Here is a 24,705-nt window from a genome sequence, read left to right as displayed (position 1 = left end):
TTCTGTTTGTTGTGTACGCCCTTTTGTTCTCGCGCGCTGGAGGAGTTGCTTACGCCTTCCATCATGTGTGCTTTTGAAATATTTATGTTCCACCTGTCACTAGCTTCAAAGCAGCTGAGATAATTACAGTGCTTTTACACATAAAGAGAGGGATCCCACTGCCTTCCACGGAAACCTAACCACCACCCCGGGTATGAAGTGCCAGCAGCACTGAGCTCTCTCGCTGGGCCGTGGGCACTGACCGTGCCCTTTCTGTCCAGTCATAGTGAGAAAAATGCCAAAGTAGGAAGCATGTGCCCAAACTGTGATTTAGAGTTTTAAAGTGTGCGCCCCCAACTCGTTGACACCACCATTCTAGAGCATGAGCGCCCCCATCAGGATGGGTAGCACCAAATAACTACATTATTCTATTTTTTTTCCCCATTGATTTAAGAGAAAGAGGGGAAAAGATATAAAAAGAGAGAGAAGTATCAACTCGTTTCACTTAGTTGTTCCATTTAGTTGTGCTTCTCATACGTGCCCTGACCAGGGGTCAAACTCGCGACCTCTGCTGTGCCAGGTCAACGATTTATCCACGGAGCCACCCAACCAGGGCCTAAAGGCATTGTTCTTGACGTTAAGAATAATCACTCGTGTATGTGTTTGTTCATTCACTCTGTACGTATTTCACGAGCATATACCATGGGCCTGGCCTTGCTCCAGGTGCTGGGAGAAGGCAAGGGGTGGGGGGCTGCGAGTGCCCGTCCTCATCTGATGAATGAACGTACTTCATGCTTATGCAGCCTGAGTTCCTTGAGCTCCCACAAGACTCCTCCCAGCTCAGAAGCAGCAGAGAATAGTATTCAAGAACAGCATCCCTGGAGCCGGACGGGGCAGGTTTACATTTCAGCTCTACCTCATACTAGGCCTGTAACCCAGGGCAGGGTGCTTAACCTCTCTGTGCTTCAGTCCCTCCTGAAAGTGGAGGTGATGCTAACGGCGCAGACCTCAGATGGCTTCGTAAGGACTCAGTGAGCTCCTCTCTGCAGGGCACTTAGACCAGTGCCTGACGCAGGAAGGGAAAAGCGTGATGCAGGTGTTTGCTCTCGGTACTGATGCCTGACGGCATGGTTTGCAACAGTGTGATACTAGCAACGTACAAAATATCTGTCCATAAGGAATTGCTCAGCTAAAATGGGCTGCAGAGATACTGAAAATAAAAATAAAAAACAATTCTCCCCTCCCTCTGGCTAAGGAGACTAGCAAACATGTCTTCTATGTCCCTAAATGTCACCCTGGAAACATTAAACAGAATTGCTTTGATATATTTTTTTTTCTCCCAATTCTTAGAAAACTGAAGGGAAAGGGGTGGAGTTTGCTAAAATATTATTCCCCTTCCCGTCTGCCCACAGCCGTCTTTATCCATGGGTGTGCATTCTGGGGGCAGGGGGGGAAGGGGGCGTGAGAGGCTGCGGAAGATGGAGCTTGTCTTCACTGTGAATTACAAGCAGTGTTTTCTGAAACTCAAAGGGAAATGGATACCCAGTAATCCCAAAGCACATTTTCAGTAGCTTTCCAGTTAGAAGCTAAAATGAGAAATTAAACACGGATATCGAGGAGATAAGGGGTTAAATCAGTCAGAGGGATAAGATAATCTGGTTCAAAATTAACTGTGTTATTTAAGTCCTGAACCTAAAATGGAATGAGAATAAATGAAAATATAACTTTGGGTTGCCATGGCATTCTATGCATTCATGTGAAAAAAATAAAGGCCAAAAATAGCCCCAAACTATAGCCGACAATCAGGACAGGATGAATAGCTATCAGAAACAATAGTAACAGTAACGTGAGCTTGTCTAAAGCTAAGCTTTGTCTCCATGAGCCCCTAAAGGGGGCAAGGGCAAATCTAGGACCTGCTGTGTGTCACCTGTGGTGGCATGTGTGCACAGAGATGGGGAGAGCATTACATAACCTCGTCCTGTGAACCGGATCCCCAGGAATAAGCCAGAAAGAGATCTGGTCATTATCGGTAGCATAAGGTCTTCCGGGTATAATACAGACCTGTTTTCAAATCCTGATTCCACCACTTACTCTGAGTAGCCTTGTATGAGTTACTTAAACTCTGTGAGCCACAGTTGTTCTTTTATAAACTGAAATGTAATGCTTAGCTCATAGATAGATAACAGTAAGGCTTAAGGGAAATAATACACTGACGCGTAGAGTGTTACTGCACTGAGAATATGCACATTCAGCACACGGTTACTGTTCTTACGTTGAGAGGCAACTTTTACCTGTTCTTAAATATACAATGTTAAGAACAGTAAGAGGAGTGTAGAAATAAGATATACTATATCTACACTACTAATTCAGGTGGTTTGAAGGGGCCATCATGTCATCCGTGTGTGTCCGCCAGAAAGCCAGTCGTGAGGCCACCAGCAGTCCCCCAGCCAGCTTCACCAGGACAGCACACCGATCCTGGTCACGCACGGCAGAGCCACGTCCTGTGTCTGGAGCTTGGCTTTACGGCTTTAGATGGTTGATTCTTTTAATACACCCAAGAATGCATGAGTCTCTCAGGGACAGAGTCACCCTAGCTAAGGTTACCAGAGACTGATGACATAAGCTAGAATGCTACTATATGCATTTACTGTGACAAGTAGCCCTGCCACGGGGACCAGGAGGCCTTGATGAGCATGACCAGATATATGTTCCCCATAGATTACTCGGGGAGCCGAAATTGTGATCGTGAGGTGAGGGCAGTGAGGGAGAGAGGTGGCTGTCCACCCCGAAGTGCCAGGCTGCCCACGTGCCCCAAGGAGTGGGAGGAGCTTTGGCCGGCGCCTCCTTTTACTGGTGGGCAGGAGACACATCAGTTATGTCTCCCCGGCTCCCTCACCTGCCCTTGTGTATGGACACCTGGTGTGGACGAAGGCCTTCTATTTTAATGCAGCTATAGAGACCCAGAGCATTGCTTCTGCCCCGTGCTGGTACCTGCCGGTGCGGCTCTTTCTGCTTCCAGCCCGGTAGACAGAGTCTGGCTTCATGAAGACAGCATGACCCTCGTCTGTTTTGTGTAGGTGACATTCTTCAGCTTTCAGAGCTTGGGGGCTTCTTAGCTTTCTTGTACCTCTACAATGAGTAGGGGTCACTGAATGATTAACATCATAAGCTGGGAAGGACCCTTCAAATGACCATTTTAGCCAAATGAAGTCCCTGATCAGTAAGACGGGTAACTTGGCTTTTCTACAGTGTTTTCTAGGCAACAGTTGAAAAGGGATGTACGTCTCTTGCCTCCAAGGCCTGGGGTTTGTGGCTTTGGTACATATGTGGGTGTTCGAAGCGGTCAGTGGTCAGTGGTCAGGGAGGTTGAAATAAGTGCTACTTCCCAGAGTTCAGCTACATCCAGCTATGCTGTGTCTCATCTAAAAGACCCAAAAATGCAATGTCTACATGACTCATGTGGTCAGAAAACAGAAAAGGCTTGCTGTTCAAATATTCCTCATAACAGTTAAATGCTAGGAGTGCTGGGTGCTTTCTGCTTCTCAGACTCATACAGGATTTTACTTGATCCTCAAAATACCCACCATGTGGCAGGTAAGCGAGGTTCAGTTACAGGTGAGGAGACCAAGGCTGGGGGCGTCAGCATCTTCCAGGACCCCTCAGCTAACACCCTCCGTTTCCACTTCCATGTCTCCTCTCCATCACCTTTTTTGGGGCAGCGGTGTCTCTTTTATAGGTTTAGTTGCTGTGCTCAGAGCTGCTGTATTTATCAGCTGCCGATGTGAAAACAGTCTTTTGTGTACTGTTCAGACTATGGGATTTTTGTCTGTCGTTGTCATTGAAAGCTTTCATCCTCCCGACTCCCATGTGGGCTGGCGGGTAGCCTTTGTGGCTGAGGTACATTCAGGAGTAAATTAGAACCACCCCTATCATATGTCCTACCACCTCCAGGAAGGCGCTTCCTTTGTGCCCAGAAATCTGACTCAGCCCTGGCTTCCTAGCTCAGCCCAGAAAAGGGGGACTTCGGGAGGAAAGGGTTTCCTTTCTCTCCTCGGGGAACGGGGGATTACTGCTCACTGGCCTCTCCTGCTGCCAGGCGCAGAGCACACACACAGGCTTTGAGCGTCACTGGTGACTGGGGAGCCCAGAAAACTCAGTGCGGATAGCTTTCCTCCTCTGTGCACCTTCGGGAAAGGCTTGGTGTCTAATTTTAGGATATGCAATTAAGCTATTACCTAAAAGTGGCTTTTCCTAATTACCTGAAACTTCAGTTGTCAGATGGCTGTTTCAGTCATGTTAACCATTTACCCACCCCGCCACATCCTCTCTGGAGAGTTTGCAACAGAAAAGCTGAATGGAGTTACTGAAAGTTACTAAAATGCAAGCAATTCAACCGAAGTGTTTTTTTTTTTCCTTTGCTCTATGGGCTCAGCCCTTCTTCCTTTCCTGTGACTCATCAGAACTCTGTCTATTCTTAAACAGATTATAAATAATCACACCCATCACTTCTTTCTGTGCACACTAACTCCTCTGAATAGTTCTTTTATCTACTGAGAGGCAGAGCTGTTTACTACTGATCAAAGTAGCATCTTATATAAAGACATCAGAGGGGAAATTCAAGCTGCTCACATAAAACTTGTAGTAAATCAAATGTAAGGCGGCTAAACCAGTGCTTCTCCGTTTCTAGGCCAAGTCTTAGTGTGTGTGTGTGTGTGTGTGTGTGTGTATGTGTGTGTGTGTGTTGGGTTTTTGTTTGTTTGTTTTTTTGTAAGAACCCATGTGTTTATCAAATAATCATTTAACTCTGAACACAGGGGAAGAGAAAATAATTGGCCAAGTGCATTTTCTCCCAAATCCAGCCAGTATCCTTGGCATCGTTCTTAACAGCTCATTCTGTTATAATCCCCACCCTATCCATCAGCAAATCCTGGAGTCTTCGTGCAGAAGCCCTTCCTCCGAAGCCAGACGTTTTCATTGCCTCCCCCACCCCTGGTGTCGGCCGCCATGGCCAAGCCACCGTCATCAATGACTGGGATTATTGCAGTAGACTCACTAACTGGTCTTGTTTCCATAGTCAGGTTTTGTGTTGCTTACCTGTAGCATTTAAAAATACGTATGATTTGATCATTTAATTAAGCGCAAGTACTTTCTGGACAGCTAATGGGGATTTTGGCACAAGTAGCCAATGTCAGATCATAGGGTTTATGAGTGGCAGCCCTTGTGTGTCCCCGTTCTTATTTTCACGCCTTTCAAAGCATGTCTCTGTCCTCAGCACTTGCCACTTGGCCGCTGCTTTCTGAGGCTTCCAGAGGCTTCTCTTCACCCAGTGTCTTCTCATCTCTAATGAACGTGAGCCACTGGGAACTGTTTGTATTGGGAGCACGTTCTTAAGGACAGATTTGTTGAAAGAAAACTAACAAAGCGTTCATTCACTTAGACCAGTGGTTCTCAACCTTTCTAATGCCGTGACCCCGCAATACAGTTCCTCATGTTGCGGTGACCCCAAACCAAAAAATAATTTTGGTGGCTACTTCATAACTGTAATTTTGCTACAGTTATGATTCGGAATGTAAATACCTGATATGCATTATGTATTTTCCGATGGCTTTAGGCGACCCTGCTGGGGTCGTGACCCACAGGTTGAGAACCGCTGACTTAGATAGTGGGCATTGTTACATCTCAAGGCAAGAGAGAGAGAATGGACTCCACAAGGCACAGAAGTTACTAATTGTTTGTTTGTTTGTTTGTTTTTGTCCCTTGTCCCTATCAGGTCAGCCACCACCCACCTATCTCAGCATGTCATGCGGAGTCTGAAAATTTTGTTTTCTGGCAAGGTAATGTGCTTATGTATTTGGCCCCCACCTTTTGTTGGTGATGTTCTAGATTTATTGTATTAAGGAACTGCTGTTGAATGCTTGTTAAGACTATAGGTGGGCTTGCTGTAAGGATCTGCTCATGTTCTTGCCAGGTCTCCGAACAGTAACTCATGTTTGTCTAATACACAATTGAGGAGCCAGGAGGGATAACTTAGTGGTTCCTTTTTTTAAAAAAGTTCTCAATCAGCCTGACCTGTGGTGGCGCAGTGGATAAAGCGTCGACCTGGAAATGCTGAGGTCGCCAGTTTGAAACCCTGGGCTTGCCTGGTCAAGGCACATATGGGAGTTGATGCTTCTAGCTCCTCCCCACCTTCTCTCTCTGTCTCTCTCTCCTCTCTTTCTCCCTCTCTGTCTCTCTCTCTCCCTTTCTCTCTCCTCTCTAAAATGAATAAAATAAAAAAAACAACAACTCAATCTTCGGGTTGCCGCCGTTTAATCCTGTGACATTTTCCCTATCTTATTCATAGGGACTTGAAATGCCTTGCATTTCAAAAGACACACAATATTGGCAGTTATTTATCAGAGCTTAGATAGCAGAGGGGTTTTTGCTTTTAAACTTTTAAATTTTATCTGTCAAAGCACTTTACGTGGCTGACTTTTTTTTTTATCAATTTGAAGTTTCTTCTTATATTCAATTTCTTTTTTGGATTTGGGAAGGTATGGGTTTTTCTGAAGTGTAAATAAGGCTACCAGTATTTCCTAAATGGATTAAGTAACTCCGTTCACTCATTCACTCACAAGTCAGAGTGCACTATGGAAAGAAACTGGGGGCGTCCTGGGTTTCCCATCAACATGTCCACGTTAGTTTTCAAAATGTTTTTCTCTGCTGACAGTAATAACACCTGATTTGCCACATTCCCTTTTAAAAAAATACATCTATAAAATTTAAAAGATATGAAAGAGTATTTTGTAAAAAAAAAAAAAAAAATTCTTTCTGCACATTGGCTCCTCTTTGGAGACAATCAGTTTTACCAGTTTAGGTTATAGGTACTCTAGTTTCTTTTCTGAACCTTTGCTACTAAAGTTTAGAAATTAAGCTTGATTAGAAACTTCTCTAACCTTTGCTAAAAGCCTGAAAATAATTCTCATAAGCTCCCTAAACTCCTAATTGCTAAGTGCCGTTGACCTTGTAAGTCCTTTATTGTTACGGGTTACATAACGGGAAGGGTCTTCTCCAGGTCGTTCCTGAGTGCGCCTTCCTTACTCAGTTTTCTCCTCGGCTTCCTTTTCTTTCTACTCATCAGCCTTTTTTTTTTTTTTTTTACAGAGACAGAGAGTGAGTCAGAGAGAGGGATAGACAAGGACAGACAGACAGGAACGGAGAGAGATGAGAAGCATCAGTCATTAGTTTTTCATTACGCATTGCAACACCTTAGTTGTTCATTGATTGCTTTCTCATACGTGCCTTGACCGCTGGCCTTCAGCAGACCGAGTAACCCCTTACTGGAGCCAGCGACCTTGGGTTCAAGCTGATGGGCTTTTTTTTTTTTTTTTTTTTTTGCTCAAACCAGATGAGCCCACGCTCAAGCTGGCGACCTTGGGGTCTCGAACCTGCGTCCTCTGCATCACAGTCCAACACTCTATCCACTGTGCCACCGCTTGGTCAGGCTCATCAGCTTTTTGGTGGCAGTTCCACCTATACCCATAGGCCCATGGCTCCCAAATCTTGTTTTATAAATCCAATCTGACATTTCTCTGCATTTTAATTAAGGTGTCTAGGCCGTTTATATTTATTGTGATTACTGATGTAGTTGGGTTTATATCTGGCCTCTTGTTTTCTGTTTGTTGTTTCCCTTTTTCTTTTTTTCTTGCCTTCTTTTAGACTGAGTACTTTCTATGCTTCCCATATATCTCCTTTATTGGCTTATTAGTTAAGCCTCTTTGTTTCATTGCTTGGTTGTTACTTTAGTATTCTTATTATATATATTTAATGTATCACAGTCTACCTTCCAGTAATATGCCACTTCGTCTGTATTATAAGAAACTTACAAAATATACTTCCATTTCCCTCTCCCAACCTTTTGTGTTGTTGTAGACGTACATTTAACTCATGTATGTTTTAAAACTGGCAATACATTGCTGCTGTTTTGTTTTGTTTTTGTGACAGAGACAGAGAGTCAGAAAGAGAGACAGATAGGGACAGAAAGACAGGAAGGGAAAGAGATGAGAACCATCAATTCTTCGTTGTGGCTCCTTAATTGTTCATTGATTGTTTTCTCAATATGTGCCTTGACCGGAGGGCTACAGCAGACCGAGTGAACCCAAGCTCAAGCCAGCGACCGTGGGCTCAAGCTGGTGAGCTTTGCTCAAACCAGATGAGCCCGCGCTCAAGCTGGTGACCTCAGGGTCTCGAACTTGGGTCCTCCACATCCCAGTCCAATGCTCTATCCACTGCGCCACCGTCTAGTCAGGCCATTGCTGCTGTTTTTGCTTTAAACAGCCAGTCATCTTTTCTTTTTGTAGCAGCATTATTGAGATAGTCAATGGTTTTTTGTGTATTCACAGAGTTGTACAATCATCACCACAATCAATTTTATAACATTTTCATCACTCAAAACAAACAAACAAACAATTTAGCAAATATCCTCCCCACCCCAAATTCCAATTTCCATGAGCCTCTTCTATCCTTAGCCGCTAACCTAGTCTCTGTCCTTATAAATTTACCTATTCTGGATATTTCATGTAAATGGAATCATGTAATGTGTGGCCAGGGGCTTCCTGGTCCCAGCCCACTCTCTCCTAGACTGTGGCCGTGGCCCCTACTGGCCTCCCTATTTTCACCTCTCCTCCCGCGTGGTCTGAAATGACATCAGTTTAGCCAAAGAGAGAGCTGTCTCTGCCTCTCTGTGTCTATTCCCTGGCCCCTGTTAGCACCACCATTCGTGAAAATTTTAAGTCTGTAATCATCCACAAATTCTCCCTGTAATTCAAAATCTGCATCTAATTTGCCGCCTAATAAGATTTCTACTTCTTCAATGGTTCTGGGATCATTACTTCCCACTGCATCCCCACCACTCCTGTCCTGGTTCACTTCATCCTAGTTTACCTTGAGCAAGCGACTACAGTAGCTTTGTAACTTGTCACCTGCTTCTCATCTCTTGTGCTGCTGTGCCATTCTTCACCTTTCTGCCAGCTGTCTCTGCAGAGTCTGAATCTACTGACATCAGTTCTCCGTCCAAACAAATACCTCATTTTCTCCCAGCGCACACTGAACACACTTCCTAGCCAGGCTGTAGAGCCCGCTGTGTTTTGTACTAGATCTGTCTTTCCAGTCTTTTCTGGACAATCTGAGACCCCTAGGACCGAGACACACCAGGTGCCCCCCCACCCCCCTTGAACAAGCTATGTCTTCCATCTTCAATCGCGTTTGCTTTGCCTGGTGAACTCCTGCTTGGTCTTTAAAGCCCAGTCTTAGTGGCCCCTTAGACAAGCCTCTTCTGATGCTTTCCCCACGCCCGTCGGTCGGTCACTCCTCCCTGGCTTCAGTTCACCTTACAGCATACCCAGTTCTAACCTGTGAGTTCTCCCAAGGGAGGGACTTCATCTTCTCATTTCAGTTTTCCAGGTTCTGTTCCTGGTGGTCCTTACAGAGCATAAAAAGTTACCCTGTGTGATAACTGGTTTATTATGGAGAGATTGCTCTGTCTCACAACTGATCATTTATGCAGTTTAAGAATGCTGACCTACCTAGCTCTCCTGCCGCACATGTAATATTTGGTTTAATTTCATTCCAGACGTGAGATGGAAAAACAAATTCTGGGGCAAATCCATGGAAATTGTTCCCATCGGCGTAACCCATGTGACTCTGCCAGCGTAAGTCCTTCTGTGGTCAGGAACTTTCTAGAAGTTAGGGCCAAGAAAGCATCTTTAGGAACAGAATGCCCACTGTCTCCCAAGGTGTTGAGTGTCTGCTATTTTTAAAACCCCTTTGACAGTAAGTTCAAATGTTCCTTATTATTGACAACCTCACATTTTATTCTTTCAAATGAAAATGCTTCCTGCAGACCAAAGTCCCCTGAAAAGACACCTTTAAAAAACTCATTTCTACATTCTAACAAAATTAAAAATGGTGGTTTTTCTTGAACAGTGTTGTCGTGCCTCACTGTCAAAATTCCTATAAGGAAGATACGGCCTTGATCTTCCAGGGACCATTCCTACTTAGTCATGACACAAAACGGCCTCTGGAGCCAGGCTGCCGGGCCCTGAGCTCACCCTCTGCCACCTGCCGGCTGCAGACCCTGGGGGTGCCCAGCCTTCCCCCTCTCCAGGGCTGTCATCTGTGAACTGGGGATGATGAACCGTCTGCGTCATAGGACTGTTGTGAAGGTGAACCAGATAATATACGCAAAGCACGTAAAATAGTGCTTGGCACAGGGTCTGTGCCGTGTAAGCGTTTGGTCTTATTACCGTCATCCTCATAATTACTATTTATCTCTGTAAGCAGTGTCTGAATACTTTCTCACTGTAAAAGATATATATGTATCTTCAGATTTACGTATCAGATACATGTGTGTACACATGTATGTGCCTACATATCCACACATACATATGTGTGCACACATATATGTGTGAGGAGAGAGAGATTGTGAGAAACCCCTACACCTTCCATTGCCACTTCCCTTCCCTTGTTTGGGAACGTTAGACAAGTGACGTCAAGCTCTCGGTTCCCTCCTGTGTCAAAGGAGGGAGCAGGTTGTCCCAGGAGGTCACCGGCTGTCACGAGGCCGCAGGCAGCTTGCGGAGTGCTGAGTCTGACGGCAGTTGTCTTCCGTGGCAGGTGCGCCTCCCTGGATGGAGAGCGAACCCTCAGCGCGTCCTCGGGAGGCATTGGTTACATGACTTGTTTTTGAAACAGCAGTGCTTGCTTGCATTTGCTGCTGGCTCTGGGAACCATTCCTCTCCCCTTTCCTCCTCTAGTTTCGGGGACCATTTTGAATGGAACAAAGTCACCTCCTGCATCCACAACATCCTAAGTGGGCAGAGGTGGATCGAGCACTACGGAGAGATTGTCATCAGGAACCTGAGTGATGACTCCTGCTACTGCAAAGTGAACTTTATAAAGGTGAGCGGTGGCCCTGGGGGCCTGACCCTGGCAAGGCCTTGGCACAGCCGGGCCTCAGGCACCGGGATCTGGGGAGCTCGTCACATTCGCTTTTGTGCCAGCAGACAAGCAAGGCCAGGCTTCCCCGCCCTGCCCCACCTGTCTCACTGGGACCAGGACCAGGGCCGTGGCTCCTCCTGCCCCCCACCCCTCCACCCACCTCCCCTCAGCTCTGTCCTCAGGGCAGCAGCCAGAGGGACCTTTCCAAACACAAGTCGTAGTGCTCCAACGTGGATGAACCTTGAAGACATTCTGCTGAGTGAAGTCACCCAGACACAAAAGGACAAACACTGTATGGTTTCATTCCTATGTGGTCCCCAGAGCGGTCAGAGCCGTAGAGACAGAATGGAATGCGGAGGCCAGGGCTCCGGGGAGTGGGCCTGGGGAGCTCTTGTCGAATGGGCAGAGTTTCAGTTTGGGAAGATGAAAAGTTTCTGGAAAGATAGAAGGGGATGACTGCACAACATGATGATGCTCTTGATGCCACTGAATTGTACACTTGGAAATGGTTAAAATGGTAAATTTTGTTATGTATGTTTTACCACAGTGTTTTTCAAAAATGGAAGTTGTATCATATTTGCCCAGCTCCTCTGACAGCTTCCATCTTTCTCGCAGTGAAAGCATGCGTCCTTACAACAGCCCACAACCCTGCCCGGCTGGCCCTCCCCAGCCCGCCCTTCAAGGCCACGCACGCGTGCACATGCACGCACACACCACCCTCACTGTTCTCCACCCTCAGCTCCTCCCGGCCCTGCATCCCTGTCCGCCCTCACTGGCCTCTGACCACACTGGCCCTCTCTCTCTCTCTCTCTCCCCTCTTCGTTTCCTCAGCTTGGACCCCTCTCCCCAGATCCTTCTGTCGCCTGCCCCATCCTGTTGGTCACTTTCTGTCATATCCCATTTTCTTCAGTTTTTGTTACTGTCTGTAGTCAGCTCGCTCCCTGATGGTTTACCTGTTTATTTTCTGTTTCCCACACCCTCCTTGCCATTCCTGGCTCCCGAGAAGCAAAAGCCTGGCCTGCCCTGAGTACGGCTGTAGCCTGACGCCCAGAGAGGGTGCCTGGCTCCCGGCAGAGGCCCAGCCACAGGGTGAACGACCAGACTGGCCTGAGGCAGGAAGCAGGCTGTGGGCTGCCTCCCCTCCCACCTGCTCTGTACGGAGCCCTTCTAACTTTCTTCCTCCTCAGATTTCCTCTTGCTGTTAAAAAAATACTACTTAAAATGGCCTTAAAGTATAACCTTCCTCAAAAAAAAATATTTGCACTGAATTAAAATAAAAATTCTAAGCCGAGACGCTAGGTTCCAGTTGTGGAATTTGGTGGGGTGCCTCTCTGTACCCCCTGTCGCTGGTGGGGGACATTAGGGAGAGGTGGACTGAGCTCTTCCCTATAAGTCCAACTGGGTTGGAGTCAGACAGAAAGCTAGCCGTGACTTGGCATAAAATAAAAATGGCCCTGAATTGAAAGCTTCATCTAAAACCCTCCACAAAAAAGAAGCCAAAGGCAGCCTGGAGCAGGAATCCGTGCCCCCCCCCCCCCTGCCCTGGGTGAGCGCACCTAGTTCTCAGCCTTTTCCCTGAGGAAATGTGCGTGACTCCCCTCTCTGCCACCCACCTGGTACTGGTCCCCGTAGGACCCGAGGGTAGACCTTTGTAGCCATGAGAGGTGAGAGGGGTTAGAACCCGGGCGTGTTTCCCGAGTTGAACCTGAAAGCGGCTGCAGGTGTTACCGGGGGAACAGGACGGCCGCCCTCTGGGGTGTCCCTTCCTGCTGCCACCATTGGATTTATTGACAAATATCTGTAAAGAAAAAAAAAAAACCAGATCTGACTCCTGCTTTGGAATAAACTGAGGAGGGCAGAGCAGTGTTTATATCTTTTCCCCTCATTTTTACATGACACGAGGGAGGACTTACTTTTACATTTCGGACCCAGGTCGAGAGGCTGAGTTACTCCGCTTCCTCCCGTATTTGCCACAGACTTGGAATGGGGAAGCCAGCCCATCAGAATATGGCCTGAAAACGCCACTCAACTTTATTGGTTTCCAAATATGGATTCTGTTTTGGCTGAAAATAGGACTAGGATTTTTGATTTATGGAGTAATGCTTTGTCTTTTTTTAGCAGGGAGTTTTTTAAGGGCAGCCAGGTAATTGGGAGATTTGGAGGGAAAACATCAAGTGTAGGGAGTGGAGCGCCCTCTGCTGGGAACGACGTAGTACTGTTTAAACACCACCAGATTGAGCTGAGCTGAGCTGGTCTCAGAACCCGGACAAACCACAATGCGAATACGGGTTGTGTAAGGTTCCTGTGGGTTGTATGAACAGATCTAGATTTTGGAAGGGGGAAATGATAGAAGGAACTGAAAATTTGTTGGTTGTCAAAACAGCCACCTTAATTGGTTTACGAAAGACCGACTTGTTCCTTCATAGAAAAAAAAATTACGTTTCTTTTAAATTACAATAGAGAGCCACAGTGAGAGCCAGGGGACACTGTCCCAGGCAGAGGTGGGGACGTAAGGCCAGCCACACTTCTTGCCTGATGGAGAAGAACTGAGCTTTTCCTTCTTATTCTGCATGTAGAAAAAGTAGGGGGAAATGTACCTTACACATACACACATATATCAAATTTTGGTACATTGAGTTGTAAACTATAAATAAAGGGTTAGCTATAGATTTTTTATTAAATAATTAGAACTGTGATTAAAAAAAAAAAAAGAATCCAGAACTGGCAGACTATATGCAATGTCGAATTATTCTCGTGGTTCATTTTCTCTCCTTGTTTTTTTGTCTTCTTAACATCTATAATAAGTTGACCCCAAAATACTAACCAGACGACTCCCCTTTGACTCCTAGGCAAAATACTGGAGCACCAACTCCCGCGAGATTGAGGGCACGGTGTTTGACAAGAGTGGGAAAGCCGTGCACCGGCTCTTTGGGAAGTGGCACGAGAGCATCTACTGCGGTGGCGCGTCCTCCTCCTCCTGCGTGTGGAGAGCAAGTCAGTATCCCGGGTTGTCCGCCCGGCGGGGGCGGGGGCGTGGCCAGGGCAGCCGCAGGTGGGCGGGCGGCAGTGTCCATCCGGGTCTCCAGCCTGCTTTGAACTTGGCACTAGCCGTCGTTCTTTCCTTCCCCTGGTTGTATCTCAGACTTATTTCCATGCTTATCAACAATACCTCTACTGGGCTGGGAGGTCCCGGGTTCCTCACCATTGCTAGTCCATGGTCACTGTCTTCCAGTCAGTACACATCCTTATTGTGCCTGTACTGGGCGCCAGGAAGGGGGATCAGTGGAGTACAAGAAGTCACTCCAGAGTAGGACAAAGAGAACAACGTCACCGGGAAAGCGGAGTGACCTGGGGGTTCTGCGGGACTGAGGGGTCTCCCAGCTTCATCCAGCACCACGGGTCACTTGTCATTGCTCTGTCATGCCACCAGGATGCTGAGCCCTCGCAGCAGCCGTGGTGGGGAGGACTAGAGAAGCCAGACCTTCATACCAGGTCGCCAGAGGGTTTTAAAACTTTAGTTCATCTTCTGATCTGGTTACCTACGTTCCCCGGTCGTGGTCACATGTTAAAACCCTTGTTCTGAGGGGCCACCGTTAAGATGCTTTAGGCTGATCAAAACAAAACAAGAAAACCATTGTAATCGTGGCTTACACCACAGGAGATGTATTAATACTTAATAAGAAGTGAGGCGGTGGGTGGCCCCAGGGTTGACGAGAGGCAGCTAGCCTGTGTTAAGAGCACAGATCATTGAGGGTGCATCTGTCACTCCCAATATGGCACTGCTGTTCTTCTCCTGGGTGTAAGTGGTCAACACGACTCAATATCACCCCCACGTGACAGCTCACTCAGCAGGAAGAAAGGAGAAAAGAGCTTTCTTCATTTGTGCCTCTCTTTTCTCAGGAATGAAGTGTTTCCTAGGGTCCCCCAGTAAACGTGTCAGCCTGGCATGGTCCAAACCCACCCCACACCCACCCCACAGCCAATCCTGAGCAACTGGGCAGGCAGGAGAGAGTCAGATGGGTTCAGACTCATCCCCCACAGTGGGCACGATGCCAGCTGACCAGAGCAGTTGCCCATTAGCAAGTAAGAAAGGGAGATGACTGACTGTAGAAAAAGCAGCCAGCTGTCTCTGTCAGTGGGTAGCAGCCACACCTCCCTCCGTCGCAGAGGTTCCCATGAAGTTGAATGAATTGGCACCCATGGCCGCTGTCCTAGCTGCACGTGTCAGTTTCTGCGAGTGACACATTCACTTTCCTTTGCTTGAAGTCTGCATCTCAGAGGAGAGCTACCGTCCTCTCTGGGTGTGAACATAGACCTTTGATGAAATAACACTACAAGCTGTTATTCTTGTCATCATTGTCACTCACTGGTGCTACGTCTCTGCCTTGGCCGTGAGCATCCCTGGCCCATCTCCAAGGAAAACCACTGTCTTCACTCTGGTGGATGGAGACTGTGAGAGATCTTTGAGGGCACGTTAAGAAGCTTTGCTGAGATTTTCATGCCTGGTATACACAGAAGTTAGACAAAAAGGTCTTCTGAAACTTCAAAACATGGTCTGCAGAAGTTCATGGAAAGCATTTGCGTTTGTTTATATGAACTAGGGGTGATCTTATTGACCTATGTCTGATTTGCTCAATATGTAAATTTGGGCATTTCTACCTTGACTTTTTAGCTGGAATTCAAGCTCAGGCAGTACAACTGCATGTGCTGCTGTAACAAAATACCACAGACTGGGTGGCTTACTCACAGAAATTTATCTCCTCATAGTTCTGGAGGCTGGGAGACCAAAGATGGAGGTGTCGGCAAATGTGAGCTCTGGTGCGGATCTCCTGGCTCGCAGACAGCCGTGCGTCAGGGCCCCACCCTTCTGACCTCATTTAACCTCCATTACTTCCTTAGAGCCCCCATCTCTAAATACAGCCACACTGTAGGTAGGGCTTCAACTTATGAATTCTGGGCAGATACACACATTCAGTCCATAACGTTCTGCCCCTGGCCCCCCCAAATTCCTGTCCTTCTTACGTGCCAAATATGTCTATTCCATCCCAACAGCCACCCAAAGTCTTCTCGTTTCAGCACCAACCCCAAATTCCACATAGCCTCGGCTAAATATCCTTGGAATCAGATATGAGTGAGGCCTGAGGTGTGATTCAGCCTCTCCCACTGTGAGCCTGTGAACCTAAAATGTGCTTCCAGAATACAGTGGTGGGACAGGCATAGGGGAGGCATTCCACAAGGGACACACAGGAAAAAGGAAGGGATGACAGGCCCCCAAGCAAGCCTAAAACTAGCAAGGGAAAAAAAATGCCATTCGATCTTAAGATGTAATCCTCTCTGGTTCGATGGCTAAGCTCTGGTCCCCTGGGGCAGTGGCCCTGCCCCCAGGGACCCCCAAGGTTCTGGGTGGTGGAGCCTGGCATGTTGAAGCTGCGGCTATGGCCTCACCCTCTGAAAGGTGGAGGTGGCCTTGCCCCTACCCCCCCCCCCCCCGGGCCCATGCAGTCTGGGCCTGTCCTGGGAGTGGCCGCCTGATGATCTCTGAGTCACCTTCAGTCACTCTCCGCCTTCTCTGAAGGATGACATACTTGCAGCTGGATGGCTCTGTGGTCCCGTCCCGGAGAATGCCTGTAGTCCAACAGCCATTCTTCCTCTTGCCTCGTCTTCTCTGTTCCCTTCAGTTCCAGCTGGCTGTGCTTCTGCCAGCATACGCCATCTTTACTCCTGGCTTTTGCTGAGATGGTTCTAAGTTAAAATACGTAAGCTTCGGAAGGGCGAGAGTTAGTGAGGAGGGCAGGTGTGGAGGAAAGTGTAACGTTTACTGACCGCTTGCTAGGAGTTCAACACTATCTTAGTAGTGGACAGAGTGTTAGGAGAATTTAACGTCTCACAAATGAAAAATGCGTTCTCTAGAGTGACAGTCTTGTTAGGAAAAAGGGACCCAGAGTTCTTTTTAACATGTTGATTTTAGTAACCAATTATTTTTACAGCTTAAACAGTATAGAAATGTCACAGCATCTTATAACTGTGCTGTGTGACCCCACAGAGGAGGCCTTATCCTTGTAGGTAGAAGAAAATTCACAGAGAGGAAAATTTACAGGGACTTATTTAACCCCTCTCTGTTCACCAGAATATTTTAATAGACATGGAAGCATTCAGAGCTGAGAGAGAAAAATTACAGCTGGTCTGAGATGGAAAAGGTTGAAGGAATTAATATGTGACATAAATGACAAGCAAGTTAGGAACGAATGGCCTCTTTTTCTTATAGATCCGATGCCAAAAGGCTATGAGCAGTATTACGGCTTCACACAGTTCGCACTAGAATTGAATGAGCTCGACCCGTTGACCAAGACTCTATTGCCCCCTACTGACACTCGATTCAGGCCAGACCAAAGGTAAGGATTTTTTTTTCTTCAGTCTTTGTCTCCAGAGATGTAAAACTTATTTTAATAAAAACTGTTAACAGCTCCCGGGGCACCAGAGGAGCCTGAGAGAGACAGATAATGTCATCAGGAGTAGAGGTTCAGGGGGACTGGAAGCAGTCATATGGAAGGAACAGGACCCAGCTTAGATATGGGTGTGGCGTGACTTTCCTCATAAGTAGAGCCTGTTTCTAATAAAACAGCAAAAGAGTGTTTATTTTTATACCTTTTTCTAGAGATTCTTTTTTTTGTTTGTTTGTTTTTACAGAGACAGAGAGAGAGCCAGATAGAGGGTTAAACAGGGACAGACAGACAGGAACGGAGAGATGAGAAGCACCAATCATTAGTTTTTCGTTGTGCATTGCAACACCTCAATTGTTCATTGATTGCCTTCTCTCATACGTGCCTTGACCGCGGGCCTTCAGCAGACTGAGTAACCCCTTGCTTGAGCCAGCGACCTTGGGCTCAAGCTGGTGAGCTTTGCTCGAACCAGATGAGGCCTCGCTCAAGCTGGCGACCTCGGGGTCTTGAACCTGGGTCTTCCGCATCCCAGTCCGACGCTCTATCCACTGCGCCACCGCCCGGTCAGGCTAGAGAGTCTTTACATATAGAAAGCAAGCATTACTGTAGCTTCTTGCCACTCCCTCCCTTTTGAAACTATAAACGGTAGCACAGTCTGTGCTTGTTTTTTTTTTTTGTTCTATTTTTAATTTAACAATCCAAGATGGGGCAAACGTAATTTTACAGTTGTGAGGACGCGAAACACAGAGTCCGTTCTTGTATCATTATTTAGTAATTGTGTTATTTTCCACACGAACAACTGTAAACCAACTTTTCCCTCTCTCTGTATATCTTAGAGCTCTTTCTTGGTAGCATACAGACATCTTCATTTTTAAACAGCTGTATAACTGTCAACTGTGTGGAAATTCAACTAAAATTTAAAAAAACCCATATGTTCGAAAGAGTAACAGGCATCCACCTCCTCCACCCCTAGAATTTGAATTACTCTGGGTCCCTGAGATCTAACTTGTGGTTCTCTGCTTGCTGCAAACAAGCTGCGTGACACATAAGTCTTTTCATGTCTCTCAGCCTCAGTTTCCTCCTCTGTGAGGTGGAAAAAATTATCCTTCCCCCTAAGGCCTTTCTGGTTAAGACTCAAAACCAAGATAGGAAAAAAAAAAAAAAAAAGGGTAAAATTTTACTATATTTAAACAGACACACATCCTTCTTTATTAAATAAAATATATACTCAGAGTCAAAAGATAAATAACAAACTGAGAAATCTCTATTTGCACCTCATTTCATGAATGAGTTCTAGAAATCAAGTCCAACTCATTTTTAAAAACTGACGTAAGAAAATGAACAGTTCACAAAATAAGAAATGCAGATATCCCTTAAACATGAAAAGATGATTCGTCTCACTCAAAAAAATGCAAATTTTTAAAACCCCATTGACATACCATTTCTTAACCTATCGGATGGCGAAGATTCAAAACCGTGGTGCGCTCTGAGGCTATGGGGAAAAGGCACTCTAGTAACATTGTTGCTGGCAATATAAACTGCTGTAATCCCCATAAAGGGCAGTTTGGTTATACTCTATATATATATTACAGGCTCACTTTTTAACCCAGCAGTTTCACTTCTGGAGATTTCTCCTTACAGGTATACTAACCCATGTGCAAAATGACTGACATACCTGGTCATTCACTGCCCCATTAATTGTAGCATTAAAAAATTGAGAACATCCCAAATGTCTATCAGTAGGAAACAGTTTAAATAAATTCAGGTATTTCCACACAGTTGACAGTTATACAGCTGTTTAAAAATGAAGATGTCTGTATGCTACCAAGAAAGAGCTCCAAGATATACAGAGAGAGGGAAAAGTTGGTTTACAGTTGTTCGTGTGGAAAATAAAACAATTACTAAATAACGATACAAGAACGGACTCTGTGTTTCGCGTCCTCACAACCATAAAATTACGTTTGCCTCACTTTGGATTGTTAAATAAAAAATAGAACAAAAGAAACCAAGGCACAGACTGTGCTACCATTTATAGTTTCAAAAGGGGGGGAGTGGCAAGAAGCTACAGAAATGCTTGCTTTCTATATGTAAAGAATCTCTAGAAGAATGCACTAGAAACTGACAACAGTGGTTTGCCTGTGGGACAGTGAAGGTGGGTGGGCTGGGAAGGAAACAGGTAGAAAGAATTAGAGACAATTACTTTTTATGCAAAAGATACAGTTTTTTTTTGAACCATATCTAGATCGCCAATTCAAAAAATAATTCTCTTCCCTAACTGCCTCCGAATATTGTTTGAAGGGTTGGAGAAGGGTGTTACACACACGGGAACGCGTTGGGGACATCCAGTTTGGGCACTGGCAGTTCCAGCAAGAATGAGAGTTCTCTTTCTGTGGAGTGCAGATCCCTGTGTTTTTTCCCTCGACGCTTCAGGTTTCTAGAGGAAGGGAACGTAGAAGAAGCTGAGGTACAAAAGCAGAGGATTGAACAGCTCCAGAGGGAAAGGCGGCGAGTCTTGGAAGAAAAGAACGTGGAACACCAGCCACGGTTTTTCAGGTGAGTGCCTGGGTCCCGTGGCTGTGGGTGGATGGCTGCTGGCGACACCTGATGCTTCTGGTGTGAAGAGCGCGTTCTGGATGTTTCTCCGTCTTCAGAGTGTGCAGGGCGACTTTCTGTGACGCGTGGCTCTCGGCTGTCCCATCCTCTGCCCTTCCCAGCAGTCGTGTCTGCTTTTCTGCACCCTTTGCTGTGTGCCGGCCGCCTCTGAGCACCTAGCCCGGCGAGTCTCCAGAGGAAACGCTCAGGAGGTGCCTGTGGGAGAAGCAACGAGGCGCCCTAGCTTGGCGCCCAAGGCCCGGGCAGCTTGTTAAATCCGTGTCCACGCTTGGCCACCCACCTAGGCCTATTTCACACAGCAACAGAGGTAATTAATGATGACCTCACCGGTTACCAAAATGGAAGGTCCAAGTAGTCGAGATCTCAGAAGCTCCAACGCACTTTGGAACTGGGATCTGGAACACTATCCATTTTAAAATAACTTCCCGAGAAGATCTTGTTACAAATAGACGTAAAGCTGCAGAAGGGGCCTCCTTCACCCCGTCTTTTGTTTTCACTGGGAGGAAACAGAGACACGGGGAACAGAGTGGACCTGCGGAAGGACCCCATGGCATGTCCCGGACGGGGGCCTGGCTCTTGGACTACTGGGCCAGAGCTCTATATGGTTTTTAGGGGTTTGTTATTTATTCTTTTTTTATTTTTAATCAGCATTAAACAGGCACATGTAGAAAAGTCCTGGGCTTCTGCCCTCGCCCTCCCAGCATGTCTTTCTTTCAGGACAACCAGGGTTTTGTTGTTTGGGTGGATTGACATTGTTTTTTAATGGGCAGCAGAAACACTTCCGTGTTTAGAGGAATTATTGACTAGTCTGTCACAGCAGTGATAAAATCTGTATTCTGAAACAGCAAAATAGCAGTGAGTAATGCTTTGTCCCCCAAAACAGTGCTTTTCCCTCTAAAGTTAATGTGGATTTTGCCAGATGCCTGCCGACCACTTTTATAAACTCGGGATGTGAGCGAGGGAAGATTAACTCACCAGAGTTTCATCCAAAAATATTCATAACTTCGTGTAGATATTTTAAAATAAGACCTTAAATTATTTTTTTAGGAAAAAAGCAAGGGATAGATAAATGGATAGATGAACAGACTGATCAGTTGATAGACACACACATACACCCTTAAGTAGGTCAGTTCTTTTTTTTTTTTTCATAAATCATCTGGTGTCATTTTTAAACGAGGAGAATCTGCATATATAAAGATGTTTGTTACAGTATTTTTCAGACCTGTTAAAACTTGTGGGCAACCAAACTGTCTCAAGATCTAGGTAAAGAGATTCATCAACTTGATCTAATGGGGAAGCATCAAAAATGGCTTCACAACATCTATGGAGCCTGATGGGAAGCCAGTGAGCATTTAAATGCATGCTGTAAAATGTCTAGGCTGTCAGTGTAGTTTAGGAATTTTATATGGAAGAGAAGAGTTCTGAGCGCAGCCGCAGCCGAGAGGCGGTGGCTGCTGCCTCCTTCCTTCCGATTGTCTGTGAGATTGTCAGAGTGCTGGATGTGGCAGAGGGAAGGCTGGAGAGAAGGCAGGAGCCTTCAGCAGCCGTGATCCTGGGAAGGAGGTGACAGCCAGGAATGGGGGGCCTTGACTATTTTTATTCACACTCTATTTTCCATTGCGGAGCAATGGAAACCTCCCGGGAATTTCAAGTGCAAGCTAGAGCTTGGGCGGAATTGGGCAGCTTGGTTTTGTGGTAAAGTATCCGATACACAGATTGGCTCATTTTAGACACATTCCTTTATTAGATACATCCCTTATTGTTTCCCTTTATTTTATTTTTTTTGTTTGTTTTTGTTTGTTTGTTTGTTTTTACAGAGATAGAGAGTCAGAGAGAGGGATAGACAGGGACAGACAGACAGGAACGGAGAGATGAGAAGCATCAACCATCAGTTTTTCATTGCGCTTTGCAACACCTTAATTGTTCATTGATTGCCTCCTCATACGGGCCTTGACCACAGACCTTCAACAGACCGAGCAACCCCTTGCTTGAGCCAGCGACCCTGGGCTCAAGCTGGTGAGCTCTTGCCCAAACCAGATGAGCCCTCGCTCAAGGTGGCGACCTCGGGGCTCGAACCTGGGTCCTCCGCATCCCAGTCCGATGCTCGATCCACTGCTCCACCACCCGTCCAGGCTGTTTCCCTTTATTAGGAAAAGGAAATATGGAAAACATCTACGTTCCTGAGAGTGGAAAAACAGGCAGCCCCTACCTTTGCTTTTAAAACAAATGGTATTATCAGGCAAAATTACAAATACACATACTCTTTGACTCAGTACTTCTACTTACAGGAATTTTTAATGTAACTACTTATGTACATATAAAATAGCATATTGTGTTATTATAGCATAATTCTATTATTATATATAAATGTGTATAATAGCTAGAGATTGAAAACAACTTCTCAAATGCCCACCAGTAGGGTACCTATTAAATTGTGGTTTCTTCCTACAATGGAATTAACTGGTTTTTTGTTTTTGTTTTTTTAAAAAGGTGTCTCCCTGACCTGTGGTGATATAGTGGATGGGGTGTCAACCTGGAATACTGAGGTCTCTGGTTCAAGACCCCAGGCTTGCCCAGTCAAGGCACATACGAGAAGCAAGTTGATGCTTCCCATTCCTCCCCCATCCTTTCTCTCTCTCCTCATTCTAAAATGAATAAGTAAAATCATTCTTATATATATTTATTTATTTTTTTTTTCAGAGAGAGAAGGGGTGCAGGGAGGAGTAGGAAACATCAACTCATAGTAGTTGCTTCCTGTATGTGCTGTGACCGGGAAAGCCTGGGGTTTCGAACTGGTGACCTCAGCATTCCAGGTTGACTATCTACTGCACTGGTTAGGCAATAAATAAAATCTTTTAAAATTTTTTAAAAATTTAATTTAAAAATGAGGAATCTCTTATTGCCAGGGTCACCCAGCTTTTTCTGTAAAGGGCGAATGGGAGACATTGCTGGCTCTGCAGGCCATGAGGTCTCTCCGCAGCGTGAAGGCAGCCCGAGACGGCACCGCCACGGGAGGACAGGGTCCTGTCCCAGCAGGCACTGCAGAGACAGGCAGAGGCTGGAACTAGGCCTCGGGCTGGAGTGTGTTGGCCTTATTGTGACAATGGAAAATGACCTCTGATATGGATTGTGACATCAGAGAAACTCAAGAGGGAGAACACCACACAGTCCAACCAGGTGTAAAAAATGGGAGAGGGGTGGCCAGACCTGTGGTGGCACAGTGGATAAGAAGCATTGACCGGGGACGCTGAAGTCACAGGTTCAAAACCCAATTCGAAACCCCAGGCTTGCCCAGGTCAAGGCACATACGATAAACGATGAGTTGATGCTATCAGCTCCTCCCCGCACACTCTCCTCTCTCTAAAAATCAATCAATCAAGTTTTTAATAAAAATGGGAGAGGGGTAGTGTATGTGTGTGTGCCTGTGTGTGTGTGCATGAAATTTTTCTGAAAGAATGAAGCTGATAAGACTCATGGGAGGCCCTGGCCAGTTGGCTCAGTGGTAGAGTGTCCGCCCAGCCTGTGGAAATCCCAGGTTTGATTCCCGGCCAGAGCACACAGGAGAAGCGCTCATCTGCTTCTCCACTCTTTCCCCTCTCCTTCCTCTCTATCTCTCTCTTCCCCTCCCACAGCCAAGGCTCCATTGGAGCAAAGTTGGCCTGGGCGCTGAGGATGGCTCATGCAGGAGTCTGTCTGCCTTCCCCGGCTTCTCACTTGGGGGAGCGGGGAGCAGAAAAGACTCATGGGAGACTAGAGTAGGAAGAAAACTTGTAGCTATTCACTCTTTGGTAGCTTTTGAATTTTGATTTGTATAACATAATATCTAGTCAAAGAATAGCTACCCAAGGCGGTTTTCTCGAGACAATGATGGCTTTTTGTTTTAATGTTAGCTTATCACTTGATATGAACAACCTGGTTGTAAAAACCTAGCTTTTACACAGTCATACCCAAGGAGGTGGCTATATCTTCTGGCCTATAAGGTCCATGTTTGACAGCCTCTAAGTTTGAGAAGTCAGAGTCGGAAATAAAACTGTTTCCGGGAGTCCAGCGTCCCTACAGCTCCGGTACTGGACCCTCACGGGTCTTGCAGGCATGTGGGAATGGGAGCGGAGGTGGGAGAGGAGAGGAGGGGGCGGGGAGAGAGCAGAGGACTGTACTTTCAAGAGTCTTCAAGACATTCTTTCATCCTTTACAGGAAATCCGACGACGATTCGTGGGTGAGCAACGGCACCTATTTGGAACTTAGGAAAGATCTTGGTTTTTCCAAACTGGACCATCCTGTCTTGTGGTAAAAAAAAAAAAGGAAAGAAGAACAATACATTCTTGTACTTCTCCTGTGTTGGCTTCCCGAAGCCACAAACCTGTGTCTGTATATTTAGAAAAAGTTATCTAGAATGATCACTTGTGCTTAGCTTAGCATTGTAAGTATCCAAGCATATATTTTCTTTGGTAGCATTCTTTACAATTTCAAATGTTATCATGATTGTTTATATCAATGTAGAAACACCTCGATATTTCTTTTTTATATAAATATACAAAATATTTAATAAAAATGAAAGATTGAATGTTAGCGTGTGGGTTGCAAAAGAAGCTTTAACACTAATTTTCCAAAGGTTAGGAAAATTCAGATTAAATTTATGCCTTATAAAATTACGTTGGAGGAAAAACATTCCATCTCTCCTAGGGGCATTAAGAA

General features: G+C 46.0%; 1 protein-coding gene across 5 annotated transcripts in view; it reads left to right on the top strand.

Annotated features, from left to right (window-relative positions):
- OSBPL3 (oxysterol binding protein like 3) overlaps positions 1-24,325 on the top strand; it is a 190,140-nt gene extending 165,815 nt beyond the window's left edge. For all 5 annotated transcript variants that reach the window (XM_066240312.1, XM_066240315.1, XM_066240313.1 and 2 more), the window contains 7 exons: positions 5,750-5,813; positions 9,590-9,668; positions 10,773-10,917; positions 13,806-13,950; positions 17,222-17,348; positions 19,827-19,949; positions 24,205-24,325. In XM_066240312.1, coding sequence (XP_066096409.1) covers positions 5,750-5,813; positions 9,590-9,668; positions 10,773-10,917; positions 13,806-13,950; positions 17,222-17,348; positions 19,827-19,949; positions 24,205-24,301 — 780 coding nt within the window. In that variant the 3' untranslated portion in view covers positions 24,302-24,325. The remainder of the gene's footprint in view (positions 1-5,749; positions 5,814-9,589; positions 9,669-10,772; positions 10,918-13,805; positions 13,951-17,221; positions 17,349-19,826; positions 19,950-24,204) is intronic.
- The last annotated feature ends 380 nt before the right edge of the window (positions 24,326-24,705 follow it).

The sequence above is a fragment of the Saccopteryx bilineata genome, chromosome 7, assembly GCF_036850765.1.
Source record: "Saccopteryx bilineata isolate mSacBil1 chromosome 7, mSacBil1_pri_phased_curated, whole genome shotgun sequence".
NCBI classification, from domain to species: domain Eukaryota; kingdom Metazoa; phylum Chordata; class Mammalia; order Chiroptera; family Emballonuridae; genus Saccopteryx; species Saccopteryx bilineata.
This window is presented reverse-complemented; position numbering and strand designations above follow the sequence as displayed.